The sequence below is a fragment of the Solea solea genome, chromosome 9, assembly GCF_958295425.1.
Source record: "Solea solea chromosome 9, fSolSol10.1, whole genome shotgun sequence".
Lineage (NCBI taxonomy): Eukaryota > Metazoa > Chordata > Actinopteri > Pleuronectiformes > Soleidae > Solea > Solea solea.
Window position 1 is genome coordinate 21,127,349 of NC_081142.1, and position 24,137 is coordinate 21,151,485.

The 24,137-nt window shown below is 39.1% G+C and overlaps 1 protein-coding gene across 2 annotated transcripts in view; it reads left to right on the forward strand.

The window, feature by feature from the left end:
- The window catches only part of LOC131465483 (carboxyl-terminal PDZ ligand of neuronal nitric oxide synthase protein-like), a 165,048-nt gene that overhangs the window by 48,677 nt on the left and 92,234 nt on the right, over positions 1-24,137 (forward strand). For both annotated transcript variants that reach the window (XM_058638195.1, XM_058638197.1), the window contains exons 3-4: positions 11,914-12,006; positions 15,789-15,847. In XM_058638195.1, the coding sequence (XP_058494178.1) occupies positions 11,914-12,006; positions 15,789-15,847 (152 nt within the window). The remainder of the gene's footprint in view (positions 1-11,913; positions 12,007-15,788; positions 15,848-24,137) is intronic.

Consider the following 24,137-nt stretch of genomic DNA (forward strand, 5'->3'; position numbering starts at 1 on the left):
GCTCCTCATCAGCAGTCCGGAAACGCATTGTTTAGATCGTACAAACAAACAGACAGGGCCCAACAAAGTGTCAAAGGGATCTAATTTTAGTCTGGTTTAGTCTGCGTTATCAATAATCAGTGGTTCCACTTCCTTTCACCATGTCCGTAATGAAATAAAATGCATTAGAAAGGAAAGAAAGCAGTCATCTCCGTAACCAAAACAGGTCATTGGCCACTCCAGTTTTACATTCGGGCCCTGACGTTTCAAGTGCGACAGAATGATTTGCCGATATATATCAACGGCCTGTAAATTAAGTTTGTCTCTTTATCCTTTTTGGGAAGAGGGGGAGTTCTTCCTCTGACATGGTTCAATACGAGCAAATAAAAGACTCTATAACTCTCCTTCTCCCGCTCTTGTGACTGAAGGTGGACAAAAAGTGACGGGGAAAGGTCAAATCTTATGATTTAGTCCAATAGAAAGGTCACTCCGCTACAAAGCTGTGAATTGCTCAATTTTCCCCGGGAGTCCAGCTGAGCAAAGGTAGAGGACAGACAGTTTCTAATGAAAGAATCTGATAGAAGGTGATTGCAAGTGTATTAATAGCGGGCTGACATGGATCGCTCTCTCTCACTCAGCAGAGGGAGATTTACTTCTGCTGGTAAGTATCGGTTGTCCTGGGCGCTTATCTTTCCCTGCGTACAAACGCCACCCTGCACGAGCACAGATTTATGACCTCAGAGGTAACAGATTGTCAGGAAGGAGACCTTGCTTAGATGGGAGGCAGGAAACCTGAAGACAGACATACAGAGTGCATTGGGAGACAGTGATTAAGGAGAACATCTTCAACTATACATTAATACCGTGGCAGATGACGGAAACATTGATTTGCCTTGTTTCCTGTAGGACAACAGTCAAGGAAAGTCTCCCTGATCGAGCTTAAAGACGATCTCCAGCCAACCTTGCAATGAAAAAAATGCAATGTTTGGAGGAGGGAAACGGATGAAAGGTTTGTGGTTGGCAGTAAATACAGATGTATGTGGGGGTGTGAGAAGCCGAGGCACACTTTATCTTGTGTGAGTTGACATGGAAACCGGGGGGGGGTTTTATCAGAAGATGCAGCAGAGACTCTTCACAGTCGCGTAGATGCATAACACTGCCTGGTACTTTAGCAGTAGTAGTAGAGATACCCTATAATTCTATTTGATCTCCACCTATGATCCTGACATTGGTGCATTTCAGAGTCTATCTGTTAACAGGAAAGGTGCTTGTTGTGTGTGCTTTTTTACATCATGAAAGGTTCGATATTTATTATTTGTGGAGACCCGATATGCCAGGATGTAACGCCGACTTTTACACAACGAAAATGTGTCCTGCTTTTCTAAAATCAAACATCCATATATTCTGTTTTATGACAGTATTTTCCATTAGCTAGCTATACTCTAGCAGCCTGCCCTTTTAATTTGTCCTGCCATGGTTTCAGGAAGGGCTGTGTTTAAGAATGCAAATGTCAAATATGCATTAAAAAAGGTGTTGTGAACTATTCCTGGAAATTCTCCTCACAGCTCCCTAGTCACATTTCTGTTAAATTCATGTGAGAAGGACAAATAATTACCAGCTAAGCTAAGTGTTGTTAGCTTAGTTGTAAGCTAACAACAGTTACAACTTGTTAGCTTAGTTGTAAGCTAACAACACTTAGCTTCCAACTAAGTATTGTTGGTGGAGCAGCAGCCAGTTCACTGTTAACTTGTCACTGATAACAAATGAAAAACTATTACTGTTACTATTACTGACGCCTGTCGTCTGTTTTCCCGTTCTCCTCATGCTAAAAAGTCCCTGTGTGTATGGCAGTACCAGAAGCAGAGGGCAGGTACACAAGTCTCCAAGAATAAACAACGATAATCACCTTTTGACTACCTTTCATCTTCTCTATAAAGATTTTCTCGTAGTTTATTAGCATGCTGTCCCCGGGCCATGCTTCTATAATGAACAGGTGGTTTAATAAAGCAGTTAATGGCCTTTTACTTTTTATTGCACTGACAAATGGCTTTATTTTTCCCTTCGCCTGGTTCTCTGTGAACAGTGCTGTGTGTTTGTGTACTGTATGTGGGCATAGGGCAAACAAGTCTTTTTTTTTATTGTAATATAACACAATTTATACGTTCTATTACAAGGCCAGTTACCTTTTGTTGTGGAGATGCATAGATTCCTACAAACTAAGCTCTGTTCATTATCAATACCGCTCATCATAAATACAGAGTCCAGCTCTGTGGAACAACCTCTTTGAGGAGAGTCATTCAAAAAGCTTTTTTTTAAATCCCCTCAAAAGACATTTTTACAAGTGTGCTTTTCAAGAAGTGGCACCACATTTTACTGCGTTGTTTGCTTTGTTTTTATGTAATTGCAAATAGTAAATACAGCATATTTGGCATAATAATTGTATCTATTTTTAGTGCCCGACATTTTTGTTGAGAGCGATGGACTGCAAATGAAGAGACTTTCAGCTGTGTGTGAAGCAGAGTCACATGAATGGCACTGTTTTGGACCGAATCTCGCCGTTTGAGAAATGTGTAATTCCATATAATAGTGTTTGAGGTGTAAATTCAGGGCGGCCCATCCAGCCGAGACATTAAGGACCGTTCTAAATGACATTAACTTTGATGTGAGCTGTTATCTGTGCTCATCTAAATGCGTCCATTTAAGAACGGTTTAGGGAAATCCACAGTAAATCAGATTCAGAATTAGCCTGTGTGGTTCCCCTCGTGTGTCGCTGTCTGTGCTTTAATTACATACATTCATATCCTCACATTATACAAGATAAACTTGTTGATATTATGAGCCATGTTCCCGTTGTACCTTGGAATGGGAGCTGAGAGCGCTGGGAAGAGTGCGAGCCACGTTGCGGTTGATTAGGAGTCAATGACGGTGCCGTATGAGACGGCGATAGACACACTTGTTAGTGATAAGTGCTTTCTGTCATATTATGGTGCATACACTTAGCCAGTCAAAGCCAGCGTGAAATTTGTGAAATTGCTCCTGTAATCATCTCCGCAGAGGTCAGGCTGGCAATCTGTCATGCATACTGACGTTTAAATCTTGTATGTGCCGCACAGTCCCACATTACAGCAGATTACAACACCGCCCGTAAAACCACCCATAAAACTCTTGACACGTAAACACTTGTGCACTTCGAGACGTGACAATAACGGTTGAAGAAATGATTCAACTTGCTCGGCTACCGGGTGATAAATATTCTAAAAGTATGCATTCGTTTTCTGTCCTTTGTCGGAGGGTCACATCAGGGTGTCGCAGAACAGCAGCTAGAAGAAAATGCTGTTTTATTTCCAGCGTATTCTTCTGGTGATGAGTGATTTCTTCTCTGCAGGTTGTTCTACTGAAGCAGATGGGGGTGCTGGTTTTAAACACACACACACACACAGTGTTGTCATCCAAATTCACTGCGCTACGCTTTATTCCATCTATTACCAAAGTAGGGTTTAGAGAAAGGGGTTGGGTAAACCTCATGATTCAATATCTTGTTAGGTCTGGTGGAACTTTGAAGAAGTTTAGACTTATTTATCACTTCTTTAACAGTTTTTTTTTGCTATCACAGAGAATGTGAAGTTCTTACAAAAGTTGGATTTGCAGTATTTTATTTGGCCAGTCCATCAGTATCAAATGATGTCTTGTTTTGTCCCTGTCACCTTGCCATGAGCAAGTGTTGCAAGAACAACAAAACGTTTGCTATTTATGAAAGTGTTACAGTAATAATAATAAGGATGCATTAGTCTTGGCCTGTCCAACAAGGTCACATACCGTATACTTTTATTTGGGTTACTGCTTATCATACAAGCCGGTTGGGCCACTTTAGTGATCCAGGGGTTTTGGTCAGCAATGGTATGTGCCCCAAAAAATGAGGTCGAAGCACATTCCAACATGGCGATGCCAGAACTCATCAGGCTCAAACTGTGAAAGAATGGTTCAGGGATTATAAAACATTTGCCACCACAGAGTCCAGACCTTGACCCCTGCTGGAGAAGATTTAACACAGCGGTCCAAAAATTACTGCAACCATCCAATCCGATCCAATCCACTTAATTTATAAAGCACTTTAAAAGACAACAACAGCTGAAACAAAGTGCTGTACAACGGAGATAAATAAAATAAGATAAATAAAATACAAGAAATTGCATCATAGGCCTAGACAACAGACAATAAAACATTAAAATACTGTAGAAAGTATTAATAAAAACAGAAAACGTCATACAGTAAAACTATAAAAAGATAAAAAACTATGTCTCATACTGGGTTGAAAGCCAAAGAGTAAAATTGGGTTTTAAGATGTGTTTTAAAAGTGGACAGTGAAGGGGCGTGTCTTACATGCTGTGGAAGATTGATCCACAGTCTTGGCGCAGCGACCAAAAAAGCTCTGTCCCCTCTGAGCTTCTGTTTAGATTTTGGTATCTGCAGGAGCAGCTGATCAGCTGACCTCAGACACCGGGCAGGAACGTAAGGATGTAGCAGCTCAGAGAGGTACGGGGGGGCTAGACCATTTAAAGATTTAAAAACAAATAATAGGATTTTAAAATAGGCGTTATGTGTTCCCTCTTACGTGCTCCAGTTAAAAGGTGTGCCGCAGCATTTTGGACGAGCTGGAGACGTGAGAGGGACGTCTGACTGACTCCAAGATAAAGTGCATTACAGTAATCTAAGCGAGACGTAATAAACGCATGAATTACAGTCTCAAAGTGCCACAGAAGTTGTGACATTACACATTAACAGCCTATTGAAACAAAGCATGGCTTAATGACCGTTTTTTGGTTGGACCGGTCCAACCAAATATTAAATAAGTGTGACTTTATTTGGCCCGGAAAATTAGTACCGTACTGTAAAACAATGGTAATCACCATGAGGTGAATAGAAACCGTTGCTAAAATCAAAATTTGACATTTTTTTGGAATTTTGAATATTTCCATGGTGAGCTGTGACTTACTGATCCTTGCTGTTGCAGAGCAGATGAAATCAACTTGAAATGTCCTATTTGCTCCAGATTTTCAACCAACTGCACATTCAAACAGCACTTTGGGTTTGTTTTAAAGTGCTTTACAAATAAAAGTTGGATTGGATTGGATTGATTCTTTGGATCCGAAGTAATGCACCCACTAAGTGTACGGTCATTGGATGAAGTGTGTACACATTGTGGCACAGAGAGGCATAGATTCATGTTTCCCCATGATTCATGTTTTTTCCCAGTAGCTGCTCCTGAAAAACCACATCAGTGTCTTCATTTCTTTTTTTCCCCCCTCTGTTAAGCTTGCTTAGTTGCGAGTCAGTAAATCGCCTGATGATAATGAAGCCGCCGACAGCCTCTGATGTATCATTATACCACCCATGACCCATGCTGTACTAATCAGTTTTGATTTTAATGATCTGATCCACAGATTGAGTGAGCATCATTGCAGTCGTGGCTGTCCAAATGCAAAAGTTATGTTAAATAAGTTTTTAAGGCTCTAAAATAAACTTTATTCTACATCCACATCAAACGCATAAAGGTAGTAATGAGAAGAGATGCAGAGACACGCAAACCCGTGAGCCCTCAAGTCTCACACAATTTGAAAATAAGTCAACAAACAGATAACGGGGCGCATGTGTGTTTAGGTTTATAACCCAGGAGTTTCTGTTCAGTCTCGGCTGGTTCTGACTTTCACTGAGCATTGCTGATGAGGCCTTGAGTTCTGTCGTCCTGAATTGTACTGCAGCCTTTCATCCACGCACAGTCTCTTTGTCAGCAGGTGCAGACAGAGATGTTTCACATTTTCCAAATTCTCTTTTACAATGACACAAGTCAACGGTACGATAAATAGTTGCTGTAAGTGTTGAGTGGTTGACGTTGTTGGATTGCTGCCATTTGAAGACTGCATACAATACACTGAGTTGCTAAGTGTTAGCATAGATGTGTCAGGAATTTAAATGTGACAAAGCTCTGATAGAAGTTTAAATCAACTGAAGAATCAGAGACCATAAGAGAGAAATGCACTAAGCAATGTAGATGTTTCATTTTGTATTGCGTGAGAATGCAAACTTTGCACCACTCAAGATTTTTCCATAATTGTTCTGCTTATTTGATTCCTTTTTTGAAATTCTGTACATATATACTGTAGTTCTTCTGTAATTGTCTTATGACACGCTGAACTTGTATTTCTATTTTTGCCTGCTGAATTCATAGTGGAGTATATCTCGTGTACAGTATAGTGAAATCAGCGAAGCTCCAAATCACTCCAAATCACTCCTTGAGCAATTAGATTTTTATCTTTTAACACTGGGGGTGGAAAAGTGTTGATGTTCCAGTTGATTACGTCTACATCAGGCATTTATTTTCAGCGGTCAATTCTTCACTCTTGATAAAACAAGCGTATGTGTGTAGAGTGTAGAGAAACGGCTACGAGATGCATTCAAGTAACCTAACAAGTTCCATTACTCCCGCAAATACACATGCAGTCAGATTCATGCTGGTGCTGTCTCAACAATTAGAAGGAGACATTCATTACATATTGTGTTGGAGCAAAATGTCTTTTTAGACTTCAGTCACATGCAGTTTCTAAGTGGCAACTGCATGTGGCGGTCATCATCAGAATCTGAACTCTTGTTTTGAAGCATCCAGAATCTAGATTTGTCCAGTGTTATGACACACTGTTTTTCTATGTTTGCCAGCTGAGTATATAGCAGAGTTTATCTCGTATAGAGTGTAGTGAAATCAGCATAGCCCCAAATCACTCCCCAGAGTAAAACTGTAGAGAACAGAGCGAAGTACTACCGACTGACGGACAGGATGATTGACAGCTGCAGTGGCAGTATATTCATCCGATTGATTAATCTGAGAGAAAGTGCCAAAATGCAGGGAAAGAAAAGTTGGACATAGCATCAGCATTCAGATGTGATTCCGAGGTGATTGAATGGCAACTCGGCAAAAATGATAAACACGATCATTCACGGTGAAAGACATTCCCGTTGCGTGACGCGCGACTTTGCAGTGCTGCCAGAAACCTTCAGTTTTCCTGGCAGCTCAAAGTCCCTGGTCACTTGATGAGCAAATTTGACCTTCTATGACCTTCTGCGTGACGTGGTGAAGTATTGCTGTGTTTCCATGCGCTGGAATGGTAAAGCCGTAAGGTCAGGCTTGCGTTTCAACTGAGAACAGTACAGTACCCGAAGGCCGCGTAGCGTGACGTCGTACCGCTGCAATGTCAACGAACGATGGCGTCGGCCAAAACAGACAACAATGGAGGACGTAGAGCAGCTCTTTTTTTCCTACTCGGGTTTTAGTGGTTTGTCTCAACAGGACATCAAGCTCTGTATGAGAATAGAGTGTGGGTGTTTGCCTCGACTTCCATGGGATATTTACACCGATCGCAAGGGAGTGACGTTTTTCTGTCGCCCAATCATGGGACCCTGACCGTACTGTACCCTTTCACTCTTGTACCCCAAGGGAAGGGTACCAAAGAATGGAAGAAGTTATTTTGGTACTATTCCTAATGAAAATGCAAAAAAGTATGTATCGTACTGTTCCGAACCAAACCATTCCACTTCATCGAGTTCACCTTAATCTCGTTTCCCTCACATTCTTTAATCGTGGATACCGTACATTCTTGCACTGAACATTCCCTTTTTTTACCCCTTCTGACAAGCAGCACTTCCTAAAGTTACCATTCAGTTGGAGGTGAATTCAGGAGAAACTCAAGACTGCAGGCCTTGTGCCTTCAGCTCATAGAAGAGTGGCTTTTTGTATAAGATAACTGCCCACTGCAGCATTAATGAGTGTCCACTCTCAAAGTGAGTCTGACTGTGACTGATGACACACAAAGTAGATATCAGGGGGAACAAAATAATAACAAATTTTATTTTACTGTAATCAGTGAGTTGATCTTAACTATTTCATCTAAGCTGTTGGATAATAACAGGCAGCTGCTAAGTGGAAGCCCAGGAGCTTGCCAATTAGTCTGTTTGTGTCTGCAAGGAAACCAGACTTTATTTAAAAGGAAGCCTGAAGACTATGTGAATCAATTCAATTAATTTAACTTTATTGCACATGTAATTAATTTAGGTTCATTGCAACAGAACTTTATTGACTTATGGCATACCGCTGGTGGTAATTTTAATGAGACATCTTTCTTAAGGATGGTTTTACGATAAAGCCAAAGAGTTGATTGCAACGGTTCTGAACTGTACTGAACTGTACTGAAAAAGTAAACAGATTTGCTTTCTTTTTCCATCAGAGTACCCATATACGGAATTAGTACCCAATAGTTGATCAATTGGCTAAAATGATCATGACACGATTGTCTTCAATCGTTGCAGATTGCTGTGCTGCCTCAGCCCATCATGTATGTGTAGATGCAGATCTCCACATCCATGGTTGCTAATAGCTAGTAGCATGTCTAGCACAAATGTGCTCATTTAAGGATTACTGATGATCAATTAACCAAAACAACCTTTTGAAGACTCCATGAAACAGCTCCCTACTAAGATGGTGCTTGACTGTGAAGTTAGTTTTAAATTAGATATTCTATACTTTTGACTCTTTCCGATCTAGCTTTCCTCAAACTGACCTTTAACACCTGTTTATAGATAGTTTTCCTTGAAAGCCAACAAATTAGTTCCATGGAGTTCCCCAAGGCTCCATCCTGGGCCATTTTCCTTTTTTCAATAGATCAGAGTATGTAAAGTATGCATGTTATCATTATTATCGGAAAGGCCACACATTTATGTAACTGTATCGTCAGGTAACATGTATGTAATATATTTTAATTGATTTAAAAGTCAAAAATCTTTCAATTGCCTTCCACTTAGGCAAAACGTTTTTTTTAACACTTTCATCTTAATGAGGAAGGAAAAAAGTGGTCATGTTCCAGTCGATTACTTCTATATCAGGCATTTCTCTTTCTTTTCGTCAATTCTCCACTCTTAAGAAAACAAGCGTATGTTGAGTGTAGAGCAGACGCTATGAGATGCCTAACGAGCTCCATTACTTACAAATATACATGCACTTAAATTCATGCTGGTGCTCTCAGCAAAAAGAAAGAGACATTTAAATATTGTTTTGGAGCAAATGTCTTTCTAGGGTTCACTCACAAATGGTTTCTAAGTGGCAATTGTTCATCAGAATGTGAACTCTTGTTTTGAAGCCTCCAGAATCTAGATTTGGTGAGTGCACCCAGGGTCTTATTTGACAATACCTGCCATCAATCATACTGGTGTCCACCCATAATATGCTATACTTGATCTATTTCCCTCTTAAAATCTGCATTGTGTGTTACTGGAGAAGACCCAAAACTAGCGATAGAGACCAGTACCTTCTCAAAAAAATGTTGTTGCTGATGTTACAAGTTTAGAGAAAAGTAGTCTATATGTTCCCATAGACTTCCATTCAAACTGACTTGTGTTTGCAACCAGCAGAATTGCACTACTTGTGCATTGGCGCTGTCTGGAGACTATTTATACACAGTCTATGGTGGTTTTACGTAATTCAGTTGCATCCCACTCACACAGAATACCATTCGCATGAAGAGAACTGTGGGAGAGGGAGGTAGGCAGTCACTTGGCAGCATGTGTCCTTGCAGCCACACTGGAAGCATACCATAATACAAAAACAACCACTTGATCCTTGCCTTTAACACTTGCACAGTATTTAATATGCAAACAATGTTTTTCCCCACACACCATTGATTGTGGTTGTCTGCAGGAGAGCTATTGTAGTTGTTCCACAGTGCTCACGACTCCATTAGAGGCTACAGGAGCCGTCTCTGTCTGATTAATGTCATGTAAATATAGCGTGACGGAGGTCTGTCGGCCACGATCTGTTCATCCAGCACGGCTGTTTGACGTTTACTTTGAGAAATCTGTTCGTCATTAGTCTGCAATATTGGATTGGAGGGGTTAGAAATGCGTGGTTATAAAAAAAGAAAAAGAAGAAGGAACACAATGAACGGATTTTAAAGGGTTTCTTTACATACCGCAAACAGTGGACCTGTGACAGGGACACGGGGACTATTGAAACACGTCTGCTCTCACACTCGAGGTTAAGTGCCTCGTGCAGAACAATTTCATGGTCAAACGGTTCAGAGCTTCCAGAGCTACACTATTGAATCACACTTCTTTTAATTAATATCCGTCATCTAAACAAAAAATGAAGCAAAATGTGACGACCATGTGATGATGCTTCAGTATATGGAAAGACACAAACAGGTACAATTGTTACGTCCCAGCTCATTAGGGTTTAGGAGGGAAGCAACATAAGTAACCAAGATGTCATATGGTTAAATAAAATAATTTATTTTACAAAGGAGTTGATGATAATTCACAAAATGAACTGGCAAACAACAAAAAAAGGGCAGAGGATGTTCAAATAAAACAAGAAGCGAATGAAAAAGAACTCTTCAAAAGAAAGAGCTAATGTACTTATCAGTCAAAAACAGAAATAAAACCACATGAAATTAACTCCGTTTACCTTAAGAAACCCAACTATTACAAGGGGTAACAGCATCTTGTAAATTTACGACTTTATTCTCGTGAATTTACGACTTTATTCTCGTGAATTTACGACTTTATTCTCGTGAATTTACGACTTTATTCTCGTAAATTTACGACTTTATTCTCGTCTGTGAATTTTATATTTTTTATTTTTTTCTCAATGTGGCCCTAATACTCCGTCGTAGTTATCAAACTAGTAGTAATCACTGCAGCACTGACCTAGATTAAGTGCATTGGGCTATAGGGTAGAGTTCAGACACAAAAAAACCCCAGAATGCTTCATGTTTTTTTTGTGTGCCAAGTCATTTCTCAGGCTTGACTGGGTGGAAGGTTTGTGTTGAACAAAATGCAGCAGAAGATGTTGCACTCAAGCATGAAAGCATCGAGCAGCAGGTCCTCATTCCAAATTCTGGTGGAGGGTTCTTTCAATTTCATAATTTTCACAATTTTTCCCCGTAGAAATGAAGAAAAAATGCCAAAAAGTATATACTCAATATATGATATAATTTAATATATAATGTATTACTGAAACTTTTAATAAATGCATTTTTTATTCTACTTTGAACCGTTTTCATCAACACTTCTGCCAGTCTGAGATTAATTATTCAAGTTTGTATTCAGTTTATTTAAAAGGAGCAATTCACACTAATCAACACTTCAATTTAAACTTTGAATGTAAATATGTAACAAAAGAGCTAGTTTTCATCAACACACCATCCTCTGGTGGTTGCCCTAGTTACTCTACCACTGCTTCCTCACTCAGTGGGGGAGATGCAAGCCCATGCAACATCCTTAAAACGAGACAGGCATCTAAAAATGTCAGAACAAAACAACTATAAAAATAAGATTAAATTGGATTCTGCTTATAAAGGGTCTCAGAGTTAAGTTGTCCTGTTTACTTGAGATCAACTTGGGAAAAAAATGATTAAACATGATCTTAAGTGTCCAAACAGCCAGATTAAATGTAATGGTATTGGTCACGTTGTTTTTTAAAGGTTAAACTGGCAGACTACAATCACCTCCCGAGTTATTCAAAATCAGATACAGCCATACTTTGAGCAGAAGCACACTTTTGCTTCACATATTTCACTTGGGCCACTTGTATGCACTGATGTTACTGAAGGACGTTCATGCTTTCACTCTCACTTTTCAATCTCGGGCTACAGTGATTGTGCGTTTCTGATTCTCTCGTTGTCCTCACGTTGTCCTTGGTCGTCTGTTGGTGTTTACGGCGTTTTAAACAGAATCTTACGGTTGACGTTGGGTCTCGGTAGAACACAGTCTTAAAACATTTAAAGAAAATATTTACACACTGCACTGTGACCCGTCCACACTTCTTGACAGATATTTGGGTGCATGCAGTGTCACTGTCCACTTTAATGTGTGTCTCTGTCTTTGTCTCTGCAGTACGAGTTCAAGGTGAAAAACATCAAGAAGAAGAAAGTCCACATCGTGGTCTCTGTAGACGGCGTGAAGGTCGCCTTGAGGAAAAAGAAAAAAGTGAGTGACCTTCTCGTACATTAAAAAAACTCAACAAACAAACTGAGAAAGAGGACATTTTTCCTTGGCTGTGTTTGATAACATGTTCTGTTTCATAACAACAGGACAATTTGATCTTGTACCAGGCTACAAGGGGAAAAACATCTACTATTTTTTGCACAATTAGATTACATTTTTTTTTACCCAATTTGACAGAGAATAAAACATTCTTTTTTGTAATGGAATGACTTGTCCCACAGACCGATGCCGTCACAGTCCTCTATGTTTTATGAATGAAAAACAAGGTTTGTGAAGCAAAGCTGAAATTTAGGTACTCAACTCTGTATTTACAGAGCACATTTAAAAACAACCGAGGTTGACCAAAGTGCCGTACAGAATGACGTCAAATATCAAAACACTTTAAAACAAGTGCTGTACAGCAGAATAAATAAAACACACAATAAATTAAACACACAGGTGCATACCCAAAGACACATTTGGCAGCATGCACACAAGGGCTGCAATGATTATACACTGATCCACATGTTTCAACATTATAAGAGAATTTTATGGACAAAAGAATGCTCGATTCATCGAGAAAATAATTGACCGATTCATTGATTCTAAAAAAATAATCGTTAATTGCGGCTTAATTTAGTTTAGTTTTTGTCTCATATTCAAGAGAAAAAAGAGCTTTAGTGTTTGTTTCGGCCAATTTCTTTATACCCAGGACCATGTTTTTCTGCTCTGTCTGTGTTAGGGATGTCCCGATACAACTTTTTCACTCCCGATACGATACCAACATTGCAGCCTTGAGTATTGGCCGATACCGATATCAATCCGATATATCATACATACTTTAATTACTTATTTTATAGTGTGGCATGTTAGAATAGGCTTGATCAAGTGATATTACTTAAACAGAGAACAATAGTCAGCAGCAGTAGGTATGAGAAAAGTTAATGTTGAAAGTCGACAGGTGGCGCTGGTTTATAAAATAATGTTGTTTTAGCAGCTCGCCTCAGGATGAGCTAGCGTGGTGCTAACGGCTAGCTCCCGCTCGCTGTGCGGCTTCGTAGCCTCTGATTTCAGACGGGCGCTGCTGGATAGAAGTGCTGGAGCGGAATGGACTGCTTGTGTCAGAGCGCTTATATCGGAGATTTGAGAGGCAGTCCAATATAATCCGATACTCGTGATATCGGACCGAAATCTGATATCAATATCGGATCGGGACATCTCTAGTCTGATCCATTACCTCAGAATTCTGACTTTAACTCAGAATTCTGACTTTTTTTCCTGTGTGGCCCTAATCCTCTTCTGTATTTGATCAAGCCATAACCAAAACCTTTTTTTTCTTCCTCTTCTGCTCCCAATACACAAATTAAAAGAGGCAGAATTTAGACTGATGTGTGCTACACAAAGTCGGCCGAATGGTAGATGCGAGGACAAAATACAGAGACAGGATAAAGGCTCTGAGTAGGAATGAGAGTATAATAAGACACATTTGCATGATTTAAATAAAAATGGTGCTGTGTGTGCGTGTGCGTGCGTGCTGGGACGGTATGTGTCTCCACGTTCTGTGTGGCTGACAAGTGAAATCCACTGTGACAGAGTGAGATAGACCCAGGTGAGATAGGGAGTGTGATAGGTGGAAAAACCAGTCAATGGAAACAAAGATGTTCACTTCTCAACACGACCGACCTGTTTTTTTCCACCCATCCTAATTCAAATATAATACAAGCACTAATACAATTCACAATAATGACTCTCCTTCCGAACTTTCACGTCCATAAAAGAAAAGACACACTGACGAAGGAGTTTTTAAGTGTATTATGTTCACATGTGCGAAATAAAGCACAATTTGATCCCAAGTGGGCCAGACCAGTCAAATAATAGCATAATAACCTATGAACAACAGAATTTTTCCCTTTGTTTTACATTTAATGAACGATCTTTTTACAAAACAACCTGAAATTTCTCAAGAAAAATAAGTGCAACTTCAACATGGTCCTCTTAGGAACGACGTGTTCAGTGTAGCAGTATAAATGCAGGGTTATGTGTATATGTGTGGATTTGAAAGCATGTCAGTTCCTTTTTGTGTAACACAGAATTCAGAAAATATATTAAATGTTCACATAATTGCGCGTTTAATGTGAGATCGTGTCAGGACTGCGTGATCCTAGATGGCGTGAGGAACTTTGACTTATCCAGTTACCACCAGTAGTTTGAACGTGGAAAATGTGATTTTTACACTTAGGGGTGTTCCCAAAAATATAGCTCCAAAGATGAATTGCTATACGGACACAGATGTTTGATGCAGTGAGACTTACTTTATCGATTATAACCGTGTCCTTGTTGACTTCCCGGCTGCTAGAGGCTGCAGGTGAAAGACATTGGTTGTGGGGTTTTCTGGGGAATGGAAAACTTCAGTTTCCTTTGTAAATAAATACTTAAATTCATGCCGTGTGCATAGAAAACTGAGGATGTGATGCGTTGTGGAACCAAATGCAGTCATTGAACTCGTCTTGAAACGAGGGCTGCAACAGACGATCGTTATCATACTCAATTCATCTGTCAGCTAGTTTCTCGATTAACTGAGAAAATGTTGAAAATTTTCAATCAGTGTTTCCCAATCCTCTCAAATGTCTTGTTTTGTCCAAAAAAAACTACGTTTTAATGATTTCTTTCTTATATGGAGCAGAAACCAGAACATTATTCACATTTAAGAAGCTGAAAAATAAGAACCCTTGTTTTAATTGTTGAAAAAACAAAACATTCTAACCAAATAATGCACAGCCCCATTAACCCCTAATTAACCCTTAAACCCTGATCTTTCATCTTTAAAGATACCCTAGTATGTAGAAAGTAGGACACTTGCCCATTCACTCCCCTCTTTAGATTGTAGAGTGTGTCCGGCTGCATTGTAATATGAGGTCACGTGGACATTTAACCAAAGATTATACTCTGGATTACGGGCTGGCAGGAAAATCTAGAGCAACTGCTGTGTAGTCGTTTTGCATTCACACATACAGCTCCTCCGCACAATCTCGAGAGAATCCCCTGAGTTCAAGCAGCTTTAGTTTGTGGTTCGATAAAGGTTGATTGCATCATTTTATATATATATATATACGTATATATATATATATATATGTATATAAAAAGGAGACTTTGAGAAACCAGCTTCAGATCTAATTGAACAGAGTCTCAGCTGTTTTGTTCTAGGTTATTATAAACAATTTTTATGCACGTCTAAGAAGAAGCCTAGAGGGAGAAAGAATGTTATGAAGTGATTTGAATGAATGGCCCAATTTGAATGAGCCGGTGAGGTGAATATTAGAGCCGTCCACTCCTCAGAGGCTCAATATCACATTCATTGTCTGCCTGTATTAAAAAGACGCTAAATGGACGTTTAGGCCTCCACCTGTTTTTCTTTTGTGGATCGTCTCCCCTGCCGCACAGCTGAAAATGTCAAGTGTGACTGTCATCGGTCTTTTGTGCATCTCGGCGTGTGGCGGCGGAGGCAACGAGAGACCACGGACAGGAGCAACTGAATTATAGAGTCACCGCCGCTCTGTGGAGATGGAAATCAATGCGAATAACTCCTCTGTGTTTGTTTTCTTGACATTTTGACTGTAACATTAAGCCGGAGGGTAAATTGAATCAAATGGTCCGAAATTTCTCAAATATGGAAATATTATGCGTTTTCTGTGTTGTGTTTCTTGGTTTCTTGGTCGTTGTATGTTTTTTTTTCTTTCTTTGTTTCTACCTAGCAATGTCTTTTAAAGCTGATTTTGTTTCCACAGAAGAAGGAGTGGACGTGGGACGAGAGCAAAATGATGGTGATGCAGGATCCTATTTACAGGTAAGTTGGCCATGAGGATCATTATTTTATTTATTTTTTTGCTTTCTTTAAATCACAATGACTGCCGCCCCTTTCAATCCAAACTCAATAACATAGACTGTGTTGCCTCAGGATGTCGAAATCCTTTGTCTCCGTCTCTGCATGAGTTGACATTTCGGAGAAAGAAAAGATATTGTTGCCTGTTGATGATTCAGTTTCACAAAGAGAGAAGAAGAGGGTGATTAGGCGTTGAAGTTTTGATTCATCAGCGTGGTAAAAGAGAATTGGGAAAATGGTACACACACACACACACACACACACACACACACACACACATACATCTGCAGTCACAAATGGGTTTTCAACAATGTATTCAGCCCTTTTTAATAATCGCCTCTTTGAAAAGAGGCAATTTAGCCGAAGCTGCATTAACGAGGCATTTTGAAAAATTCATTTTATTAATGCATGTAATGACGAGCGAAGCAGAGACCATGAAAACCAGTCCTGGATTGTAAAACCGCTGTAATTATCACAATGTTGGAACTATCCTTTGGTTTTAATATTTGCACCAGTTTCGGAATCACCTCAACTTTCTAAGTCAGCACTGTTCAAACAAATCACAGTTTCCATAGTGACAGCTTGACTGAAAGTCCACCTCACTATTCACACAGGATTCGTTTTACATGGGTAGATTTTGACCGCAGGACATCTGGAATATTAATGGCCAATTTACACGGGATACAAAATCTCAGTAAGACTACTTTGAAATTCATCGATTATCAAAATAGTTGACAGTTAATTTAGTAACTGAGTAATTGTTTCAGCTCTAAAAGCAAGTCTGGAAAATCTTGGTCTGGAAGAAGTGGTAATTCACTTTTTTATCATCTAGCACTGAAGCACAGAAGCTGCTAATGACACCTGAGGTGTGGCTGTGTCTCCACTGTTCAGTCCACTGCTTAGTTGTTGCATAAAGGTTGTTAAGTTCAAATGTATTCTTTTTTTTTGTGTTTTTTCTTTGAGATATGTTGATATGGCGTTGGTTAAGTCCAACTAGCCTTATAATTTGTCTTTTCTTCCAGTCATTAGGCTCAGCTTTGGTAGTCTCATATAATTGTTGATATAAACTCTTTAAAAAGTTTATAGTCCTCTATTATTAGACATGGATTGGTCACGTTGGACTTTGTCCTTCTCCCCATCACAGCCTCTTTTCAGCCTTTTAAAGAAATATTAATTTTGACTGGCTCATTGAAATCAATGAACATAATCTTGTTTTCTCTGTTATTTTCTTTTATTATTCATATCTTGCAGTTTTGAAAAGGCCTCGGCTCGAGCCTCATCCATCATTTCATATTAATATCTAAATGGGACATTGCATGGATGACGCCTAACTCAATATTGACAACAGTGTTCCCAGTGAACCCCTTTAAGACAACGACAACAACAACAACAACAACAACAACAACAACAACAACAACAACATCATCATCATCAACAAAACAGAATAATCTCTCATGAATATCACACTCTGAAAGGTTAAGACACTTGTGCGGCTGTATTAGATTGATCCGAGTGTTTGTGGTACTTGACAATGTTTGTGCTGATGTGAAGAAAAACACAATCGATCCAATTAATGGCGAGACCGCAGGAGAATAGAATTGTGAGGATTTGTGTGCGAGGTAGAGAGAGAGAGAGAGAGAGGTGAAGTTCACACAGTGTATTTGCTGCAGGGATGTAATCCTTTGTTTTGAACCCGTACCACAGACTGTTTTTGTAAGAACAGTGTCCAGCATACATGCTTTAGAAACAACAATTTTCACTCGACTGTGTGTGTGTGTGTGTGTGTGAACATTTTACAACTTGGAAAGTTGAGTCCTGTGCACAGTGTTATTAATATATTCACAAAGTTTGCCCCCACATAAGGACATGATGGAAGACGGAAGCAGAGTATGATGTGTGAGACTCATCCATCAGTCACTGTCGTCCACTGAGCAGAGTCTGACGGGTCCTTATGGTGTCTCATCCTTTCTCTCTAACTATAACATGCTGCCGCAGAGGCTTGTCAAACAACTGGTCACATTTTTTAATGGATTTCACTTGTTATGATGTTAGTGGATAATGGTGTGTTCTTTAACGTTGCTAAAAGCCCGGCTTTTTATTCACAAATCTGTGACGGAGGCTCGTCAGACTCCGTGATAACAAAGCAGGAGAAGAGAGATTTGCAGATGAAATCCACAAATGGCACTCATACTCTTTCTTTTTTAAAGGAGTTGTGATGAGATTTTGAAGAAAAAACATCATTTTGTATGGAGGTGAAATTGCATTCACAATATTCTTAAAAATAAGGTCTAAGGAGGTCCTGAAAATGAACTTCCAAGTCATGTTTTATTGAATGTTAATTCGTTAACAGTATGCAAATAATGCAGGTGATACAGTCCACCTTTATTTAAAGATGTCATAATATCGTAATGACACTGGAGCTAGAACCGGACGCGTAATTGTAATTCATTTGCAGATATTTAGAAACATTTGGCTCAGATGGGATAGACCTTCTGTTAGCCCTTCATTTGTCATCATACACAAACAAAGCTTTCTCTTTGCAAAAAAACACCTTAAAAGCACACATTGCAACTTTTTACTGCCACAAAATCCCACATTTTTGGTCACAACACTTCATGTATTTTTGCATTATTATTTGAAAAGTGACCCCCTGCAGTATTGAGTGTGGATATAACAGAGAGGAGGAATTAGCCTGTCAGTGTAAAGCTGTGAACGATTTGGGAGTCAGACCACGGCCGGCGGAAATCCCCACGGGACAAAACATGCCATCGATTGGCCTTATGTTTGGAATTAATGCGCTCCAGGAGCTAATGTGATCTACAGCATATTCACGTCCAGCTTTTCAAATGCAGAGTACAAAATGTACATCAAAGACCCCAGACAGCTTTTAAAAGGCTCCTGTGTGTGTGTGTGTTTCTTTTTAAGATGCACAGAGACTGAATGCCATGTGTCTAAATCATTTAGGAAGATTCAGCTGAGCGGTTTCCATTTCTTGTGTGCATTCCTTTTCATCTTCAGCTGCTTTCTGTCTGCAGCCACTGGCTCGCTGCCACTGACGCCGTCCAACAACTCTTATGCAACATCAGCACTGGGACGTGATGGCATTCACTTCCATTCACATTTTTTATTCTTGTTCTAAACTTGTCAAAGGACACATGTGGTGGTAGTTTACTGGCTCCAAATCTTAGCTATACATCTATACATCCATAGACGTATGTAAAACATTTACATAGTTTGAATGGTCTATGGTAAAATGACCATTTTTACACTTTATTTAACATTTTCCTGATAAGTTTATGGTCTCAGTTGCTAACTTTGGGTCTTCTTTAATTGAGAGGAAAATGGATAATAAAGCGTGGACACAAATGTGATTGACAGTTGGTATCATCCAATAGGAGCCTGGATGCAGATGATGCCTCTGACCTTCAGTTTGGAAAACCTCAACATGGTCACGGGCCAGATCGCAATCGATTCTGGATGCTTCAAAATGAGATTTCAGATTCCTGTGGGTGACGTCACAAGCGGTTGCCACTTGCTCTAATGACAAAAACTCAGCAAATTCTATTATTAACATTCAAAGCTTGCTGTAACCTTTAACCTCAATATCTCAGAGACCTCCTGTTCTCTCCATCTGCGCCTCTTCTGCACCCAAACTCTAAAATTCCTCCCTTATGTGCTCACTTTACTCCATATCTGACTATAATTCTGCTCTCAAAACTCCACAACATTTTGTAGGTGTAGGTGTTGGCAGTTCCCTTCTACTTGACCAGGGGCAGCCCCAGTTGTGTAGTCTACATAATATGCAGGTATACGCTGTATACACACCACGAAAGGGCTAGGATTTACCGTATAACCACTTTAAAGTTGCACAATTATGCTTACCAACACCGTACTTGACCTCAAGCAATTTGTTTTTGCGATTAAAAGGTGAAGATTTCTTTTAGAAAAGTATTTAAATACACTGTTACTGTTTTTGTGTGCAATTATTGTGCTGGTGGTCTGGCAACCCATACTACTTTGAGTGTGTAACTTTTTTGTGACGTGGTTAGAGTGGACTGAACATGACGTGCTAGATCACAGCGTGGTAGGCATCACACAACCAGGGTATCTACAGATACTATACTCACTACAGTAGACCACACTACACCACTGGGATGCCCCCAATGTGTTTGTATGATTGTCTGAGCTGTGAAACATATTTTAAGACAAATGACAGAAAGAGCACCTGTATCTGTCTCTGTAGATAATTAAGAGTGTGATATTTGTGTCTGTATTAGACATGAAAAAGTGCTGTTCAGGTATCGTGGATTTGTATATATAGCGTGTTCCAGTGTTGTGTTGCAGAGCTTGTTTTAAATGTAACTGTTGCAATTAAGTTAACCTTGAGAACAGAGAACGAAACGGTATTGAATTGTCTCCCATATGGAAAGTACACAAAAGCAAACATTCAATCAACAGGCACATGCAAGCCTCATACATATGTATTCCCCCTAATTGCATTCATGCATGATTTATTTCCACTGATAAAGAACAAACCACCGTGACAAATACAAGTAAGCAAGAAGTCAGGTGACCACATTTGGACTTTGCTTATGAGATCATGGCATGGTTTCCTGTAACAGGAATTTTTGTGACACAGAGTTGATTTATCTTTGGATCAGACTGTTGAGATTATTTTATCTTTCTGTTCTATTCCTGTCACATTCTTATCACCTTTGTCAACTCAGTGTTGCATAGAAACAAAGAAATATGTACGTATGTATATATTTATATATATGTGTATATATGTATATGTGTGTGTATTTACATACATACATGTATATACTGTATATGCATATATGCATATATACATATATGTATGTATGTATATATATATATATATATACACACATATGTATATATATGTGTATATATATACATATATACACATATACATATATATGTATATGTGTGTATATATATATACACACATATATATACACATATACATATATATATATATATAATTGTCTTGTGTTGTGTTTAAGCCTCCACATTCTTTTGTCAGCAGCAGTATTCACTGTCATTACTGTGAGCCACTGTAATGTGACCATTTTGTCCATCATGTCTTTGGTTCTAATGGCTTCCTCCTTTGAAACAAATCATCAGACCGTTGCAAATGAAGTGCAGTCCTCTGGGTGTGTTTTTTTCTTTTTTTTTCTTTTGCCACAGCTGATGGATCCCACTCCTTTGCACTATTCTCGTACTGTTGTGGACATGACCCATGAGCAAAACAATCTCGGACAGTTAAAAACTATATCTATATAGGCTTTATGCTGCCATCATTTGTGTGATTGATGGAATTCAGTTATGTAGAGGAAATTCCTTCTTGACAAAACGACTGCACACACCATCTGTTTCTCAAAAATGCATCCTTACTTCGACAGAAACACTGAGTATATGAGTACATGATACGTAAAAAAAATGGAAGTTTATTTCAAGCTTTGGCATAAATTATACCTTTATAAAGTCACAGTAAGTTGTATTTGGTGCAATCGAATGAAACATACGACGAAACCTGTCAAATGATCTTTGCCTGCCATGTGAAATGTCTAAAGGAGCTTTTCCATTTTACAGTTCACTACTCGGCTCTACTCCACTCAACTCTACTCGGTTTGGTATCAGGCACGTGGTTTTCCGTTGCTTCATAGTTACCTCCTCAACGTGGGCGGGGTCGTCCAAACTCCTCTGTCAAATATTGACATTTTACAAATGTCCTATATATTGGAGATTAACTCATGTTTTCATGATTTTGTCAGTACAGTATTTTCAACAGATCCACAGTTCGGCATTGTTCGGTTTCATTCCTTTGTCGGACATCGCACTCATGACTCTTCCAGCGACTGTACTCGCTGACCGATCAGTTGCCGGCAGTCTGCTGACATCATATTTTAGGATCGGTTCAGCTCGCGTGGAACCTCACCAGGCACCAAAAAAGCACCAGGTACCAGGTACTATCGCTAATGGAAATAAATATGTTTAGAATGGAAAGGTGCCATAATTCATTATGAGCTGATCTCTCGGCACCAGACAGGTGTAGAAGGTGTATTTTGCAGAGGTCGCTCTTTAAATGACCACATGAAGGATAACTCTTGTGCTTGATGAGACACAAATTCAGTCCTTGTTTAGTGCAATCACAATGCCCTCCCGACGGAGGGTTGTTACGTCCTTGCTAAAACTAGACTGTGCTGTATTGTCAGGGGAAGTAAGCAATTTGGACTAAGCTGTTGTCAGACAGCTGGACCACTGCAGACTCGACTTCTTTGTTTTCCAACAAAAAAAACAACAACCTTGGTACTAAAAGAAAGGACGAGCACAGCTGATGAACACACATCAGGTCAATGACTTTTTTCATAAGCTTAACTGGTATTTTACCTTCTATACATACAGAAAAGTAGAAAAAGACTAATTTATCATATTTTTTTATAATCAGCATAGGCTGATTATTACTAATTAATGGGCCAATTATTACAAATTACGCATTTTGTGTTCTCAGAGACTTAATATTCGGTTTAAACATAATTTTACTGAAAATACTGTATATATTTGAACTGTAGTGTAGATATGAAATGTAGAATGGTTGCTTACTGAAGTAATAAATTTTTTTATTATTTGTTATCATTAAATGTTTTTTTTTTTGTCAGATGGATTGAAAAAAGAAAGAAAATCAGCTCCAATATATGAGCCAAAATAATTGGCATCAACTATGGGCCACTGGGTGCCCTGATTCCTAAAACTTGTCTTGGGCGTCGGCCAAAGAAAAACCCAAACATCTGTTCTGCTTAAAAGCTTAAAATGATTTCATGATATTCTATCATATCATTCATATCACAATAAAGTTATGTTAACATATCTACATTGAGCTCGTCTTCCCCTGTTTCTGACACACAGCTGTTACCATGGTTACTCCTTGTTACCCTGTTACTAACACATGCAGGCTATATATATGTATATATACTGTGTATATATATATATATATATATATATATATACTGTATATGTATATATATATATATATATATACGTATATATATATACACATATACATATATGTATATATATGTTTTTATATATACATATATGTATGTGTATATATATAACTAACGGGAGAGGACCATACCATTTAAAACTCTTGTCAACATGGAATCCTCACTTTAGTCACACTTGTGGCATCTTAAAACTAGTCTTCTGGATATCTAAAACTGTCATATTTGTAGTTCAGTGGACATTTACTAAGGCAGTAATTCAGTAGTAATTCTAATATATTGGTAGTGATCAAATCTGTGGTGAGTAATTGCTAAATATAGACGAATGCCCATCACATTCAAGTCACTTCCAAATCAATTCAGCCCTGCAACATCCCCGCACTACGCACAGGAAGAGGTTGCCAAGACTGGCAACAGCACAGTAGAATCATCAGCAGCAGCATTGCACTGCCTGCATCGGGATAAACGCTTCGAGCAACTGGGGTGGGGGTGGGGGAGTGAGGGCGGTGTGAGATGTTGGCAAACATCATTTACTCGACGGAATTCACGCACTGAAGCCTTGGTGAAACTCTATTTATACAACAACAGTTTGGCTGTTGGAAACTTAGGAAACTGTGACTTTGCAAACCCTTTAGTGTAAACACAGGTTGTGGCCACCATCACAGCAGAGGACAAAATGGTGGATGGAAAGTTACCACCAAGTAGTTGGCTCTACTGTGTCAGTAACCCACGCCAAGAGGATGCATGTTTTAAATTTTACCTGCCGTACCGTTGAAGCCCCAGGACAAACTTAGCATCTATATTATCTATATTCACATTTACCACCTACGCACATCAAGTGGCAGCCTGAGGACCTTGTGTGTAACTGCGCACGCACAAATCCAATTTTATATAAATAAACCCACACATTTACAACATTTACCAACCAGGGTGCTAAATAACTTAATGGTACATGATTTATCCACACCACAATCTGTTTGATTTAGCACTGAGCATTTACATTTAAATAAAAATGGTTTAAATAAATACAGGAATGTCCAAAAAACAACAACATCAAGGCCTTAGTTATTTTATCCAATAAGTATGATGGGATACACACACACATACACACACGCCCTTTTTATACAGATATAAAGATATACAGATTTTGCTTTTACACAGACCAGTGAGGCATGAACATTCCCATCTTGAAGCGATGTTGCCATGGATCCTGTGATGTTTGTTTTGAA